The sequence below is a fragment of the Curcuma longa genome, chromosome 1 (assembly GCF_044706935.1).
Source record: "Curcuma longa cultivar G26 ecotype Majalengka, Jawa Barat chromosome 1, ITB_CL_G26_1.1, whole genome shotgun sequence".
Taxonomy (NCBI): Eukaryota; Viridiplantae; Streptophyta; class Magnoliopsida; order Zingiberales; family Zingiberaceae; genus Curcuma; species Curcuma longa.
Genome location: NC_133861.1, coordinates 13,439,655 through 13,455,825, shown reverse-complemented (window position 1 = coordinate 13,455,825; position 16,171 = coordinate 13,439,655). Strand labels below are relative to the sequence as shown.

Genomic DNA, 16,171 nt, shown 5'->3' with positions numbered 1-16,171 from the left:
AATTAAAGTTAAGTTAAAATAATAACTCAAAACCAACAACCAGTAATCAGTCTTATAGGTTATAGTCAACACTTATCTATGTATATTAGGATTTTATTTTATTTTTATGGATTATGCATGGAGAATATGGAATTAAGTAAGATATGATGATAATAATAACAATAAACAACTTTTTAACACGACCATATCTTGAAGAATATTTTTCGACAACTTGGTCTAATGGGAGGCTTAAGATTAAGCTTTTTTAATTTTTTTCAAAAAATGTTTAAGAGCATCAAAACATGTGTAAATTAGAGAATAATTAACTAGGAAAATTGTGCATTGGATTTCAATATCTGAGAGACATATTGTTAAACAAACGGTTCATCTTGTGTTGATAAAAAAGAGTATTTCTAATTTTTGATCATAATAAAAAATAATTATTTGAATATAATTAATGTTGAAAAAAGGGGAAATATAATGAAAATACACACGAGCAAGTAGAATAAAGCACTTTTGTTACATTTAAAATTTTTGAGCAATGAATGCGATGCATAAAGCAATATTAAAGTTATCGATCATTACTTAAATAATTAAACTAAAAGAAAGTCACTTAAAAGCCAATTAATTGTTACTCTCCCCTTTATTCTCTCTGTTTGGATCAAATTGTAAAGAATATAATTTTTTTTACCCGAACAAATTGATATTCTCTTTGTCGTCTTCGCATTTTTTGATTTGTTTTTCTTTTTTGTTTTTGCCTTTTCATGTTTGATAAGTTCAAGTCGATGACAATAAAACGATAGGAAGACGACAAAAGCGATTAAATTTTTTTTAGTGATTAGATTTTTAATTTATTTGATAAAAAATGATTTGATTTACCGTGACGAAATTCGCGTCCTAAGTCTCCGCCCAAGGCTCCTGGTCGACACGTTTGGCTTATGCGCCACAGCTCGACACGTGATCGCCTCGTGCCAGCCATTTCGACGAGCCGCACGCGTTACCCTGCTAGCCCAGCAGCCCACACGTGTGCTTCGCCTGAAAGCTCATCTCCTCTTCCCTTATCGTCTCCACGTAGGTACGAATGCAAATGAGCCGCGCGCCACGTTCCTCCCATGCAATTTCGTGTCCTCGCCATTTCCACCAACTCATCCCTTCTTCCCTCCCTATAAATCCATCCCGGTGTTCTTCCTATCTTCTCATCGATCAGGCTTGGCGAGTTCTTAACTTTTTACTCCATCGCAATGGCTACTAAGCCCGAAGGCTTACTGCTTCTCCTCGCAGTAGCTCTCCTCTTGTCCTCCAGCTTAGCCCTCTCCTTTCAAGACGTCCTTGCCGACGACTCAAGGAGCGACCCCGAGCAGCGGCTGCAGCAATGCAGGCAGCAATGCCAGCAGCAGCAGCAGCAGCGCGGCCAGCGGCAGAGGATGCAGTGCGAGCGCTCCTGCGAGAAGCAATACCAGCAAGAGAGGCAGCAGCGGGAGCGAGAGCAGCAAGGCGGGAATCGTGACCGCGCCGCGCGGCGGTACGAGGAATGCCTGCAGCAGTGCAGCGAGCAGGGCCGCCACGGCGAGAAGCAACGCCGCCAGTGCGTGAGCCGGTGCGAGGCGAGATACCAGGAGGAGCGAAGGGGGCAAGCTGCAGAATTCGAAGAAACCATTAATAGAAAAGACCCCGAGCAGCGTCTTCAAGAGTGCCGCGAGGACTGCCGACAGAGCGAGCATGACCGGCGCCAGGAGCAGCAGTGCGAGCAGTGGTGCGAGGTGCAGTACCGCGAGGAAGGCGGCCATCGGAAGGGGAACCCGCAGCGACGGGAAGAAGAGCGAGAGCGAGAGCAAGAGCAAGAGAAAGAGAAAGAACACAACCCTTATCACTTCGACCGCCAGAGCTTCCGTTGGATCGAGAAAACAGAGCACGGCGACATCAGGGTTCTCCCCAACTTCCTCGAGAAGTCCAAGCTGCTGCTGGGCATCGCCAATTACCGCATCATGGTGACCGAGTTGAAACCGCGTGGCTTCGTGCTGCCGAAACACGTGGATGCTGATGCCTTCGTCTATGTCGCCCAAGGTCGCGGAGTCATCACTCTCATATGTCAGGACAACAAGGAAACCTACGAACTCCAGCAGGGAGACATCATAAAAGTACCTGCAGGAGCCATCAGGTATCTCGCAAACAAAGACAACGAGGAAAAGCTCGTCTTAATCGACCTCCTGAAACCCGTCTCAACTCCAGGTCTCTTCGAGGTAAGTAGGAAAGCTTCGTTGCTTCCTTTTTATACTTTTTGTTCGCGAGAGTGATCACTATTCAATTGCTCTGCAGTTATTCTACGGTGCCGGAGCACAGAACTTCTTGAAGAGTTTTAGCGATGAGATCCTCGAGGCGGCTTTCAATGTAAAAACTAATTAATTTACGATCGATCAAATTCTCTTTGCCTTTGTAAATTTTTCTTTGTTCTGATTCTGCATGAGATTGCAGACGCGGGGAGAGCGGGTGCAAAGGCTCTTCGGGCAACAGAAGAAAGCGGGCATTGTGACGGCGTCGGAGCAACAGATACGCGGGCTGAGCCGCCACGCCTCCGAGGGTCGGCATTGGCCATTTGGGGAATCCAAGGGCACCTTCAATCTCCTGAGGAAGCGCCCAGTTCACTCGAGCCGCCGAGGCCAACTGCATGAGGCCGACGGCAACGACTACCAGCCGCTAAAAGAGCACGACATCCAAATTTCCTACGCCAATATCACCGAAGTAAATCGATTTATCGATTTCTAAATAGAGATCTGGGCAATAATTTATTCAAATTAAATGTTACTCGCGCAGGGTTCTATGATTGCGCCGTATTTCAACAGCCGGGCGACCAAGATCGCGATAGTGGTGGAGGGAGAAGCTTACATCGAGACGATATGCCCGCACTTGTCCAAGCAACGGCAGAGCAGGGAGCGGCAAGGTCGAGGTCAAGAAGGCGAGGAAGGTGAAGATCAAGGGTACAAAAGGGTGCGCTTCCACGTGCGACGGGGGTCGGTGGTAGTCCTCCCCCCGGGTCACCCGACAGTGACCGTGGCGTCGAGCGGCGAACACGGAAAGGGCAACTTCGAAGCGGTCTGCTTTGAGATCTGGGCGGAGAAGAACGAGAAGAACTTCCTGGCTGGGAAGAACAACGTGTGGAAACAGATGGAGAAGGAAGCGAAGGAGCTGGCGTTCGACATGCCGGCGAGGGAGGTCGACGAGGTGCTGCAGGCGCAAAGCGATCAGATTATACTCGCGGGACCGGAGGAGCGAGAGGGCGGTGGCGGCGGCGGTCGTCGCCGGGACATGCCTTTGCTAGAGCTCGCCACGGCGTTTATGTGAACAAGCATACGGTGAGAGTACGCGCGGGTAGTTATAAAATAAAACAGAGAGAGTCGCTCTTCGGAGCCGTAGCGTACGAACCAGGTGGAGTGTCGTGTTTGTATGTGAAAGTGTAAAAAACACATGCAAATTAATAAAATCTTGACCTTCAAAAATATCTTGCTCATCTAGTTTCAAATGATACTTGCTCATCTAGTTCATTGAACATGGAACTTAAATCAACATTATTCCACCCTTGAAGCCCACGAAGCCACAAACAAATGTACTTGGTTGAAATGGCCAAATCCAAAGGCGCTGAACATGAGAGAGCTTGGGCAGGGCCTTCATTTCGATTTCTTCCCTTGTTTTTTCTTTACCACTTCGTCTATGTACAGTATGCCTTTGCCTTTGTAAACTTCTGGAGGCTTGCAGCTCCGAACGGCACCAGCAAATTGGTGCACTCGGTCTTTGTCGAGCCCTGTGCAGCAGATTATGTTGGATTTGAAGCAGAAAACACGGACGGCAGGAGGGACAGCAAACTCCACCTCATGGCTGTAACCTAGTTTCAGAAACAGTTGACGGCCTTCTGCTTCAGCTCTTGCTTTATAGCCAACCCCTACAATCTTCAAGAAGCGGAAAAAGGTTGCCTCCTTCAGCATTTTATCAGCAGATCACCTAAGCAACGCAAAAAATATCAATGAGTTGGATAAGTTATGCAACTGCATTCAACATTGTGTGAAATTGAAAAGTAGAGTTCATTATTCTAGTTTATTGCATGATTTGTATTACAGTAATTAGAGATGGATTGGTGCCACATGTTCATCACACCATTCAAAATAGCTTCTCTTACTGGTTCAAGCCTGTTTTCTTAATTTCCATGTATTCTAACATAAAATCACTTTCAACAGAAATAGTCTCTGGTATTGCAGGTTAACTTCCATCTAACCAGTGAGACGTCATTTTTAGAACCACAAATAGTGTCAAAAATGACAAGCTAGATGAGACATTCTTCCATATTATGAAAACTGACCTCGCCAGGTTGCTTTTCTTTGTACTTCATAGCTCTCTGATGACCCAGTTGGATGTACCACAACTTGGTCAGGTGAGAAACATTCTACAAGATGTTGGTGCACTTACCACATTCCTTAACAAATGGAACCACATCGAATGCTTTTTATTGCTAGATTCGGCAAATATTCTTGAACTTGTCAATGCCCAGGTGACACCTTTCCCATTAGGAGTGTCAAACGGGCCAAGCCAGCCAGGGATAAGCTGGCCTGGTGCAGCTCAGTGTGCCCGATTAACCTTTCTCATGCACGTGCAGGGTGGCCAGACATGGAGCAGATTCGTGCTGAGCACAGCCCAGTACTGGCCTGGAACTTTCCATTACTTTAAATGTCATTCTAAGTAGTTAAAAAAAAATGAAATTAATAGGCCATACCAAGTCATTTTGTTGGTAAGTTACCAAAAGAATCCTTTTTTTTAGAAAAGGAATCTCTAAAAATCTCTAAGAAAGTCTCCTATCCCGTCCCTCAATGTTTATCCCATAACCATTCTCTCTCCAATGTTAAACACATTCATAATTCATCTTTTTCCTCATACTCATCGTCTTATACTTGTATTATCTAGCATATCATCTACTGCTATTTTCATCTTATGTGTTAGTATAATAGAGAGGATTGAGCATAGGATGATTAAGCTTCCATTGTAGCTGGGCACTATAACAAGGCACACTGCACTTAAAACCAGAGATACAATTGCCGACATACAACAATCCAAATGTGTTGTACTGGACACATACACACTCAATTATGTCAGATTAAGTTTGTCACTAGAAAAATTCTTGCAACCACATTAAGGAATTACTCGAAGTCCGTAACAATCAACATAGTAACACTCAATAACATAATGCACATGTTAAACACAATTAGCAAGTACTCATCCCTAAATAATATCTACTTCACGCTATAGTTATTACGTAGGTTAACACAGCAATTCTAATATATGATTTTAATTTCAACAAAGCGGTAGCAACTTAACTCACACAATTAACAAGTAAAATAACATAGATATTATCATGCATTAGTTATTCGCTATCCACATGTAGCATAATGAGTAGCAAGTAGCAATTATATCACTGCAAGTATGAACTAAACAGGTTCTACATGTAATCTCGTGGTATCAGAATAACTAATATATGATGCGCATGCAAGAAAGAATAAACATAGAAGTCAACAACTATAGAATCTAACCAAACAGAAGAAGATGAAATAGGGATCTTCATCGACTTCCAATGGCTACAAATACACACCACCTAAACCAGGATTGTATATGGAGTACACAACTTTATCGCCGTCTTACTACTCAAACATGGCATAATTATCACATAGTCGACAAACTCTCTTTCTAGAATGTAATCCATCTCAACGCCAGCTCCAAGAGATTGCTGCTAAAACTAACCCTCGTCAGATGGCATCCATTGTCACAGGCCAATAGCCCAAATCGACTGGTCAAAGGATCAAATAAATTCAGCGATCAGAGCATCAAAAGCCTACGGGATCCTCCAGATCGCCATAACACCTCACTATACATCCCAAGTCAATTGTTGGCACTAGATCCTCAGCAACGACAACCCAAATCCAACTAGACAGCAGCCCTTCCCCTTAACCAATACCTGATTATAAGGCTCAATTACAGTTGGGCGTAGTCACTTCCTGCCGGAAAACAAACGCTTGCCGCTGCAGTTTCTGCCAGAAAACCGAAAGGAAGGAGCGTGAGCAAAAACTCGAGACGGAAGTAGAATGTGGCTTTCGGGGTAGCCTCAAGATCTTACCGCTGGGAAGTTGGCGCTGCCGAAACCTCTGCGTCGAAGACCCACCGCTCTGTTTTTCGCTTCTGCGCGCACAATAATTCCTTGCTCCTGCAACACGATGGCGTCGTCGAGAAGAATGGAAAGCGCAGGAGGAAGAGGGAGATACAGGCGAGGGAAAGGAAGAAGGCGACGATCCTGCTCCTCCTGTGGGTTGTGGCCACCGCCGCCCGGTCGCACGGAGGCCGAACCCGAGGCTAGGGTTTGGGAATAAAGATTTTCGGGTTGCGGGTGGAGGTTAGTATTTACATGCCAAATTTAAAAAATGTAAAATTATTGGGTCCAAAATGATTAAAGTCCCAACCTTTTCTTCCCCTTTCCCTCTCTCCTTCCTTTTTCGCTCCCCTTCCCGTCCCTCTCTCTTTCCGTCCCCACTCCTTTCCTCCCTCTCACTGTATGGTAAACAGAACTCTCCCCCTTGCTTGCTCCAACCACGCCGACTTCCTCCCTTCACTCTCTTCTCCCACGACTCGCCTTCTCCTCGTCGAAGCCGTTGGGCGGTCGCCATGGCGGGCCAGGCGCCTGAGGGCTTGGGCGACGACTTCTTGGAGCAGATCCTGGCCATGCCCTCGTCCTACGCCGTCGGGGACGAGGTCTCGCTTGCTGCTGGGATGGCCCTTCACCGGAGTTCCGCAGAAGGCCACTCCGTCAGCGGCGGTGTGGCGGCGTTTCCCTTGGGGCTTAGCTTGGAGCAGGGTTCTTCGTCCGGGAAGCAGCTTCGCGAGGGGCTTGACGCCAAGCCGGTGAGCGCATGTTTTCTCTCTCTCGTCGAGTCGCGTGTCCTTAGTTTCCTTCGTTTTGTGGGGAGTGAGTTTGAGCTACGGAGCTTACTTGGTTTTGCTATGGAGCAGGAGAGAGACTCGATACAGTTGGCGGGATTGCTTCCACCAGGGTTCGGTCAACTCCACCCTCATCAAATTCAGCCTAACCCTCCACCACAGGTGCCTGTCACGCGAAAATCTGAGATTTTGGTGGTTGTTTCTTTGGACAGATTAAGTTTAAGAAATCTTCCTCAGAAAGACTCTTACTTGATTGAAATTTCAATGACGCCCTAGCGTTTGCACGAGCGGTTTTATGTATTCAGAGGAGATTTTTTCCCCATTCAATGTAATCATTTCATGTTATGTCAAGTTGGTTGAGATTTTACGACTTTATTTCAAATTTGGTATGTGTCTTATTGATCTTTGCGTTGAACACGAGCTGAGGAGGGAAAAAAAACAAATTTGGAAGTATAAAAGAAAATATGAATTCATTCCCTTAGGATAAAAATGCTTAAATTTTAGCAGCTCTTTTTTTTTTTTGCTCAATCATGTCCAATTTGATTTCTGATGATTTATGAAATTGTTTCAGTTGGTTCAAATCTCTAACTTAAGTAAAATGAAAATTTTTCATGGAAGCTGAACTTTCTTTTTGTCTGTTTGAGCACAAAAATTTTTCTTTTTTTGAAATAATTAATAATCATCCACCTGAATCATATTGAGTCTTGTATTTGTCTCGGTATGCTTATCTATACATACCATCTACTACCTGTTTACAATCTCAATCTGAAATGTCTAATGTGTTTACAGGCTTTTCATGGTCAAGTCAAACAAGGTGGAATTTCTGCACAGCCTGCAGCTCCACAACCTCCAGCTCCACGACCAAAAGTACGGGCACGGCGAGGCCAAGCCACAGATCCTCATAGCATTGCTGAGCGGGTATTGCTTGGCCATTTGATGATGAACATAGGATTAAACTTGTTGCTTCAAATAAAACAGTGACCCAACATTTAGTGTCAAAAAGGAATTAATAGATTTTACTATATCTTTTCATATTTATCTGCATGCACATCTATTTGTCTAATTTATAGTTCTTAATTCTTTTGTGCATCAAAATACTATTATCACCACTGAAATTGTTCATGAATCTCATATGTTGGTCCGTTAGTGAGGATTAGGTGTTTGATTTGAGAATAAGTTTCGCAAAGTAAGTATATTCTAGCATTACTAATTTATTTCCTTTTCAAGTTAGGTCATTAATTTCACAGGCAGGATATGATCTAGTTCTTAGGGTGCAAGATTAATCTTGACCCTTACAAGATTTATCAAACCAAGAAGTTTTCTACTGTGATATGAAATTTTTGCTTCCTAAGAGAGTGGTGGCATCTTCTTATATTGACTACCAAACGAGAGTTTTATTCTTTATGATAGAATTGTTCTAATTCATACTATGGGAAATAAAAGGAAATAAGTTAATCACCACTAGATAACGTAATCGGAATGGAGGTTTTGTTTTGGGTACATAAACTACAATCAAGAACAGCAATAGGAATCTATAAAGAATAGAAGCATGCTATTTCAGGTCAGACACATGGATTTTTCTCTCTATTGAACTTTATGGGCTATATCAATAGAATATGAAGACCTTTTTGTTGACTTAATCGTGTTAACTGGCTCTCTTACATTAAACTGCTTTCAGATTGTATGTGATGTCTAACAAGCATTTCATCCTTATGGTTGCAGCAAAGGAGAGAAAGAATAGCAGAACGGCTAAAATCTTTGCAGGAATTGGTTCCCAATACTAATAAGGTCGATATAAGATTCTTGAATCTCTTCTGTTCAGTGCATCTTACTACAAAAGTTTGATCACGTAGTCTTAAATCTTAGGAAGTAGAGCAGCGCTTAGTGAAGTGAGCCATTTTCTAGAAGTTCTATATGTTCTCTTTACTATGCCATTATACTGAGAAAAATGTTAGTATATTGGTTTGATATAATTTGACAACAGCTTTTTATCATTCTTCCTGTTGCTTTTTCCATTACATTGCAGAAACATTTAGCATTTTCTTTTAAACTGCAGATTGATAAAGAAAAATAAAAAAAAATGTCAAATCCACAATCTCCATTATCTATGTTGTAATTTTGCTGACAAATGATTTAGCTAATTACGTCCATCATATTAATGCTGTATCTTGTTGCTTAATAATTAAGTCATTGTTTCATACTGTTAAGCTAATGGAAAGATATTTAGATCTATTAAATGAAGATTTTCAAGGTAGAGTGAATTAAATTTTTTTCTACTTGAAATTGGTGCTTAAGCTTTATTCTTCTGCAAATAGTGCTTAATTAAGATTGCAGCAGATTGTAGTAAAGCCAGTGAGATACTTTTTCTTGCGGTTTCAGTGCTGGTTTAGAGTTAAAAGTGAGGAAACATAACAATATTGCTTCTGTCTAAATAACATTGTCCTGTTGATTGCAGATCCATTGCACCTTGATTCAATGGAACATTGATTGAATTTGAACTTTAGTTATCAATTTATATTTGTATCTTCTTGCTTGCTTTGGGTCTGCCAGCACGGCATATATGTAAATAAGGAGTTAATAGCAGTTCAACATTTTTAGTTTTGTCATGCTAATAAATTTATGACATTCTTAACCACGGAACTATGCTAATGATATAAAAAAAATTTTCTCATCCCTTCGTGTTATAAATATTTTGTGCAGAGTAAAGATAAGTGCCTTACATTCACAGATTTAACATGGTGTAAAAGATGAGTACATCTTAGGTGACTAAGTTTTTTACGAGATATATTGGTTTCATTTTAGTTTCTGTGAGAATTTTGCAAATTTCTGGAGAAAAATGTTGAAATTCTTATAACTTGTTGATTCATAATTTTGGAAGGCCTTAGATTCAAATCTTGTACTGATCATGATTCCTTTGGTATGCACTAATAGTTTACTCTCTATATGCAGACTGATAGAGCAGCTATGCTTGATGAGATTCTAGACTATGTTAAGTTTTTGAGGCTTCAAGTGAAGGTAAATGTTCTATCATTCCCCATGAATAATAATCATTCCAGTTGGTCCACTAAAACAAAACATTGCATGCCCTCTGATAGGATCATCAAGTAGAGATCTAGTGTTGCTTTTCTGCTAGATTTGTATATATGCTGCAGTTTTAATTTTTAACCTTCCAAATCTCATGGCTTTTTAAAATAACAAAATGTGAGGTGCTTTTGCTTTGGCCCTTTTGTTTATATCTAAGGACATTTTCCATTATGCTTGGTGTTTCATCTAAGATGCAAAGAAAGGAATGCAAATGTATATGACTTCAAGTTCCACATCGTGTTGCAAGAAAGGTCATGCTGACGAAATCACTTCAAGGAATGATTAACTCTAATGATGGTTTATACTACAATAAATTGGAGTAATCATTAACTGTATGGCTTCTGATGGCAGGTCCTAAGCATGAGCAGACTGGGTGGTGCTGGTGCCGTTGCACAGCTTGTAGCTGAAATTCCTGTGCCAGTGGAGGTAAAAACTTTCTGCATATTTTAGCTTATGGATTTAGATATATTGATGGTTTTTCTTCACTTTGTGCTGATATGTGCATCTAGTTTTGATACTGTATGGCTTTTTTCTGCCTGAGTTTTATTTATAGTTGCTGAAGAGTTACTTGTGAATCCCACTACGTCTATGGTACTGGTGTAGTTAACTCTAATCAAAAGGAAGAATGATTTCATTTCCTTTCTTGCCTAATTGACTATAATATCTTTCTATCCCACCTTTTTCTGTTGTGCAAGTGCTATTTTCCTTTGAATTATCTACTACAGAAACATTGTTTGGAGGGTTGTATCTGAAGTTTTCACCCTTCCATTCTCTGGCTGCCTGGGTTTAGTTTGGTGGAAAGATAGGAGGGGATGGATGAGAAGGGAAATATGTTTCTCCGAAAGTGGCAGAAAACACTTCAAGCATCATATTTTAACTCCATTATGTATTTTAAATGTTTCTTCATATTTTCTGCACATTCACAGTGGCCCCATTGGTATCTGCAGCTCCCAATGAGTGATCTTTCGCAATTTTATGGAGTATATACTTTGTTTCTGGTCCTTCCAGCAATCCTTTTATTCATGACTCGTTGACAGTATTTCTAATTCATTTGTCTAGGGGGAAACTAGTGAGAGCGGTAGCAGAGAACAAATTTGGGAGAAATGGTCTGCGGATGGCACAGAGAGGCAAGTAGCAAAGCTCATGGAAGAAGATATTGGAGCTGCCATGCAATTCCTCCAGTCCAAAGCCCTCTGCATGATGCCAATCTCACTCGCCATGGCCATCTATGATACCCAACAACAGTATGAATCCAACGCAATCAAACCTGAGCCAAGAAGCCCCTAATAAGCAATATCCTTCTAGGGAAAAACAATATCACCAGCTAATGCACATCTCCTTCAGCGTAACAGCATGCCTAATGCAACATGATGCAAGATCTCGTGTCTGTGAATGTTTGAAGATGTCCTAGTCTCAGTTTCTAACCCTACATTTTGTCTAAAGTCAAATCACTTCAAGGTCAAACGTAAGTGTAGATTCCACTAAACTACTTGTATTTTTCAAGGAATTCCAATTGAAAGAGGTGTCTATCAAATAACCACCTCTGATCTTTGTTTAGTGGGGAACTTTAATGCCCAAACATGGATTTTTTTGCTGTGGGCTTCTATGTATACCATAGTGGCCAGTGTGCTAATTAAAAGATATGTTTGGATAGACACACTTTTCTTCCAACAAAGCAAATTGCGATGGTTGTTCAATCAAAATGATGTTGATGGTTATTTTTTTTCCTTGAAAGCAATATTGCAATGTTGTGTCAGAGGTAGATCATGCACTAATTTTTTTTCCTGTTCCCGGTGGTTGTCATTGTTAGTGGATTTGCTTTGGATTCGGCTCACTTTCTCAACTTTCTGCTCTAGGAGGATTGATGGATAAAGTAGGAAAAAATAAAGTAAAGCCACAACCATTGTGGTTTCCAATTATGTTTTGTTTATTCCCTTGTCTCATTAGCAATCATCCTACTCAAGAGCATAAAGCATTGATAATAAACCATCCCCTGAACAATGTAACAACTCTTAACAGCTTTCAGATAAAGTTCTGAAAGAGGATATTGGTTTTTGGATCAGTTTGTAGTGGTTAAACAGATTGCGAAGACTTTGATTTTTCATTTTGGTGTCACTGAAAATTCTAATTAAATCATTCATAGTGGTATGGTCTATGCAATCATGCCCTTCAGAAGTCAAAACACTGTTATTATCCTAATCACGCCTGGGATATAATGCGATGGTAAGAGGTGGAATAGATTTTCTAAACAACCAAGATTCAAATCTCATTCAAATCATATTATACTTGGAGAGTTTGAAAATTTTATAATACTGAACCATCCATTAAGATCCATGTGCTTGCCAATTTACTTTGATGCTCATCGAAAAATTTTCGTAAGATCGAGTCGATCACGCAAAAGTCGAGGCCTTTATATCTCGGGCTAGTTGAGGCCCAGATCAGCCTTGGAAAAGTTTGGGCCTCTGTTTTTATGTTAGCTGCTCATCTTTTATCTTGGCCTTAGAGTGCTGCTAATGGCATAGTTAGGGATGTAATTAATTACGTAGGAAGCTACTGCTAATCACAAGGCCGTACTTCTCAAGTGTTCTTTGCTTGCCACTAAATCTGTTTGACATAGCAATAAAAATGATCACAGTTAAATAGTATTAATTAAACACATCAGGCACAACAGCCATTTCTGACTGCATTGCAGCTCCAATGCTCCATAAGAAAAAGAAAAACACAGCCTATATGTTTTAAAAGTGACTGCTAAAACAAAAGTTAATTATCAGAAGTACAAGTGACATGACAATCAGAGTCCCGATGCTGGAATACAACTAAAATGCCAGAAAGAAAACAAAGTCTCTATTTAGACATCAATGGAATCTCCAAACAATCCAGAACCCAGATATATATTCACAATAAGATATGATCATGAAAGGTTTGGAAGATTGAGAGGTAATAAATAGGGACGGCAAAAGAATAGTATGCACAAATTTAGGCTGCCAGTTAAGTTAATTGACTAGAATCATCTTCTCTCCCGCAGCTTTAGCTGCAGCTGCAGCTTCTACTTGTCTCCATGCAAGCTCTCGTTGCTCTTTCAAGGCGTTGGCCTTTGCTTCTTCCTCAATGTATTTCTTTTGGCACTGCACAAAGAGATTGCCGTCCATGTCTTCGAACATCTTACGCACATTTGCTGTGAGGCCGTTGATCACTTGGTTCCAGTGGCTCTGCAGGTTCTTCTCCAGCGCTTCAAATATTATGGGCAGTATGACACTGCGGTTTTGGGCAATCAAGTTCACGATATGATCGTTATTCCAGAAATACAAAGCCCGTTCAGCAACCTGTCAGCCATGTGTTGCCTTTAGTACATACATGTAGAAAATGTGTATAAAACGACTGCATGAGAATTGCTAATCAGCGTCAACACTGGCACAATTTGGCCGCCATTGGTGCTGATGCTAACAAGCAAAATCAATAAAGGAAGGCATTCGTCAGTAAAGTGGTTAGAATTTCATTTGGTTTGCATTGGTACCTCACACTTCAAACTCCAATTGATTTAACTTGTTTAACTATATAATCTATTATTACTTATCTTAGAACTTGTCCCTAGCATCTTAACTGTCACTTTTACAATTACAACTTTCTTGTGTCTAACATCATCAAGCGCTTTTGTAACAAAACCTCACTCAGTAACCTGAAGACATAGTTTTGTAAATGTATCTTCGCTAAATACAATTGGCAACTGATGACTAGAGCAAAATATGAATTGGGACCTAAGTTCCTATGGAACACACAGGTTGCAACCTCACAGGTGGTATCTTAATTAATAGCTGAGAACTTATTTGCAGCACAGAAGATAGAGTAACAAATCTAGTTTGGGTGTTCACAGGTGGTATCTTAATCATTCCGAAATTAATTAGCTGAGAACTTATTTGCAGCACAGAAGATAGAGTAACAAATCTAGTTTGGGTGTTTGTGCTTCAAGAAACAAATCAATTCCTCTGGAAGTGAGTAATTACCATTACCAAAAGGTCAAACACCATTCTCTATGGAGTGGTAGCAAAATGGAAGGGAAAAAAAAATCTCAATGTTTCCAGTTCCATACCTGGAAGTGAGAGCTGTTGAGGCAGCGTGAGATCCTCTTGAACAATGGAACCATGATCCTCTGGAACTCGGTGGGTTGTGTTGCCTCTAACACCTCCTCCAACTGGCCCAGAAACAGAACCTCCTTCTGGCAATTGGTCACTGGCCAGTACTTCAACAAACCTCGAATCACGGTGTCTGCGAGCTTGTAGTCCTTCTCCACGAACTGGGTGGTGCAGTAGGCCAGCTGCTGGTGGTAAACGCCCACCGCCTTCGTCTTGTGCAGCGGGATGAGCGCCCGCACCAGGAACAACTTGTGCTCCTCTTTCATGGGCATGGCGAAGCCATTGATGATGCTCCCAAGAATCTCCAGAAGCTCTCCTATGCCGTTGTGCCTCTCCGTCTCGAAGAGGAACCGGTAGAAGACGTTGCTGATAGCCTTGCGGATGAAGGGGCGGTGGACCATGAACTTGCCGTAGATGCGGTGGAGGATGGTCTTGAGGTACTCGCGTTCGCGGGGGTCCTCGGAGTCGAAGAGGTCGAGCAGCCGGAGCACGAAGGAGTGGTTGATGAAGCGCTTGGCGATCTTGGTGTCGGTGTCAGTAGAGATAACGTAACGGAGGAGGAGCTCGTAGGCGAGCTGGAGATGCGGCCAGGCGGGATCGAGGAAGACATTCTCCTCCTCCGGATCGGCGGAGCCATCGCCGCCAGTGTTCTCGTGGGCGGCCGGTGGGAGGCATCGGAAGATGTTGGCGGCGACGGTGCGGACGAGCTCCTCCTGGACCTGCTCGGAGAGGCGCCCGGAGCCGGACTGGACAAAGTCGACGAGCTCCTGGAACGCCCGCCGCTTCGTCTCCCGCTCGCGGGCGCAGCGGAGGGAGAGGGTGTCGGAGAAGTCGAAGACTACGGCGCAAAGCTGGAGCTTGCGGAGGAAGAGGGCTTGGCGCTCCCCGACGGCAACCTCCCCGAACGGCGGGAGAACCTCGATATTCGGGCTGGCGGGGGCTGCAGCAGGGGATGGCGACGGAGGAGGTGGTGCGGCGGCGGTGGTCCGAGAGGCGTGATTGACGGTCACCGCAGGGGGCTCCTCCGCTTCAGGCTTAGGGGGCTTCCGGCCGCCAAACTTCATAAACCGGTTCAACATCTTCTCCTCCGCCGCCGCCTCAGCTTCCGCGTCCCTTTGAAAAATCTAGCCCAAATTGGAAATCGCCACCGCCGGCGACGACGTCGACAACAACGATGCCGGAAGACTTACAGATCAATTAGCCGTAGAATCCCATAACAAGGATGAATTCAACAAATTGGAGAAGAGAATTGGTGGATAATTCTTCAATCGATCGCATTCGGGGGGAAAACGAAGCCAATCTAATTGGAGAGGAGGAAGAGGAGGAGGAGAGAAAAGCGATTCGGTAAATGAATTGAGGACGAAGGGAAAGGAAACGAGAGAAGAAGAGAGAGAATAGGAGTGGATAAATTTGTTCAATTATTTTTCCTCCTTTTTCTCGATAAATCTATTTATAGAGTCTTGTTCTGTTTTAATTTGTATACGAAATACTTACTACCATAGATTTATTTATTGCCTTAATATTAATATTTTCTTTAATTTTAATTTAATTCACGATGTGATATGAGGTGCGGATGCGTTACCATCCCATCCATAATATGATTTTAACTAAGTATTTAATAATTTTATAAAATTTAAATTAAAAAATAAACATAAACGAAGATATTACCAATGCAATAGTATAAACACAAACGTAAGACCTGTAATGCAAATATTTACTTTTAATTAATTAAATTCACTTTATATTTCCCATCCAAATATTTAATTATCTGATAATTATTCGAGGATTAGTAGTAATTATCAAGGACCACATCTCTTTTTCATCTTTTTAGCTTTTGAGATTGAAACTGAATGCAATCATTGTTCGAACACACAATTGGATGTAGTTTGGTGAATCCGATAACCCGAAACCTCATCGAAGAAGAATCGTTACCGACTCGGCCGCTGTAAACGGATTTCAGGATCCGGATACAAAACACAACGGATTCCGAAGGCTCAATCGGTACGGGTCCA

General features: G+C 42.1%; 4 protein-coding genes across 6 annotated transcripts; 2 read left to right on the top strand and 2 right to left on the bottom strand.

Annotated features, from left to right (window-relative positions):
- The first annotated feature begins 1,220 nt into the window (after nucleotides 1-1,220).
- Nucleotides 1,221-3,392, top strand: LOC141813282 (vicilin Cor a 11.0101-like). The gene is made up of 4 exons (XM_074701224.1): nucleotides 1,221-2,219; nucleotides 2,296-2,367; nucleotides 2,452-2,718; nucleotides 2,791-3,392. Exons 1-4 carry the CDS (start codon nucleotides 1,221-1,223, stop codon nucleotides 3,316-3,318), a joined length of 1,866 nt encoding a protein of 621 aa, XP_074557325.1. The 3' UTR covers nucleotides 3,319-3,392.
- A 110-nt stretch (nucleotides 3,393-3,502) lies between these two features.
- LOC141813293 (large ribosomal subunit protein uL6m-like) lies at nucleotides 3,503-6,363 on the bottom strand. Of its 3 annotated transcripts, none has more exons than XM_074701235.1 (3): nucleotides 6,131-6,363; nucleotides 5,972-6,044; nucleotides 3,503-3,972 (listed from the first exon to the last, which is right to left on the bottom strand). In XM_074701235.1, the coding sequence occupies exon 3, from the start codon at nucleotides 3,954-3,956 to the stop codon at nucleotides 3,642-3,644; it is 315 nt and encodes a 104-aa protein (XP_074557336.1). In that variant the 5' UTR covers nucleotides 3,957-3,972; nucleotides 5,972-6,044; nucleotides 6,131-6,363; the 3' UTR covers nucleotides 3,503-3,641. The 3 variants fall into 3 exon arrangements, with proteins under 3 accessions (XP_074557336.1, XP_074557344.1, XP_074557351.1); XM_074701243.1 differs by having other exon boundaries at nucleotides 5,972-6,035; XM_074701250.1 differs by lacking the exon at nucleotides 5,972-6,044.
- A 159-nt stretch (nucleotides 6,364-6,522) lies between these two features.
- On the top strand, nucleotides 6,523-11,684 carry LOC141833572 (transcription factor UNE12-like). The gene is made up of 7 exons (XM_074721055.1): nucleotides 6,523-6,909; nucleotides 7,018-7,107; nucleotides 7,735-7,863; nucleotides 8,668-8,733; nucleotides 9,895-9,960; nucleotides 10,381-10,455; nucleotides 11,089-11,684. Exons 1-7 carry the CDS (start codon nucleotides 6,673-6,675, stop codon nucleotides 11,314-11,316), a joined length of 891 nt encoding a protein of 296 aa, XP_074577156.1. The 5' UTR covers nucleotides 6,523-6,672; the 3' UTR covers nucleotides 11,317-11,684.
- Nucleotides 11,685-12,771: 1,087 nt separating this feature from the next.
- Nucleotides 12,772-15,560, bottom strand: LOC141833446 (serine/threonine protein phosphatase 2A 57 kDa regulatory subunit B' beta isoform-like). The gene is made up of 2 exons (XM_074720897.1): nucleotides 14,117-15,560; nucleotides 12,772-13,352 (listed from the first exon to the last, which is right to left on the bottom strand). The coding sequence occupies exons 1-2, from the start codon at nucleotides 15,236-15,238 to the stop codon at nucleotides 13,023-13,025; spliced, it is 1,452 nt and encodes a 483-aa protein (XP_074576998.1). The 5' UTR covers nucleotides 15,239-15,560; the 3' UTR covers nucleotides 12,772-13,022.
- Between the last annotated feature and the right edge of the window lie 611 nt (nucleotides 15,561-16,171).

Excerpts from the sequence above, each read along its gene's own strand:
- LOC141813282 (XM_074701224.1), top strand. The coding sequence starts at position 1,221 with ATGGCTACTAAGCCCGAAGGCTTACTGCTTCTCCTCGCAGTAGCTCTC. Across the intron at positions 2,368-2,451 it reads TCCTCGAGGCGGCTTTCAAT|ACGCGGGGAGAGCGGGTGCA; the intron begins GTAAAAACTAAT and ends ATGAGATTGCAG. Across the intron at positions 2,719-2,790 it reads CCTACGCCAATATCACCGAA|GGTTCTATGATTGCGCCGTA; the intron begins GTAAATCGATTT and ends TTACTCGCGCAG.
- LOC141813293 (XM_074701235.1), bottom strand. The coding sequence starts at position 3,956 with ATGCTGAAGGAGGCAACCTTTTTCCGCTTCTTGAAGATTGTAGGGGTT.
- LOC141833572 (XM_074721055.1), top strand. The coding sequence starts at position 6,673 with ATGGCGGGCCAGGCGCCTGAGGGCTTGGGCGACGACTTCTTGGAGCAG. Across the intron at positions 6,910-7,017 it reads AGGGGCTTGACGCCAAGCCG|GAGAGAGACTCGATACAGTT; the intron begins GTGAGCGCATGT and ends GCTATGGAGCAG. Across the intron at positions 7,108-7,734 it reads AGCCTAACCCTCCACCACAG|GCTTTTCATGGTCAAGTCAA; the intron begins GTGCCTGTCACG and ends ATGTGTTTACAG.
- LOC141833446 (XM_074720897.1), bottom strand. The coding sequence starts at position 15,238 with ATGTTGAACCGGTTTATGAAGTTTGGCGGCCGGAAGCCCCCTAAGCCT. Across the intron at positions 13,353-14,116 it reads TCAACAGCTCTCACTTCCAG|GTTGCTGAACGGGCTTTGTA; the intron begins GTATGGAACTGG and ends CATGGCTGACAG.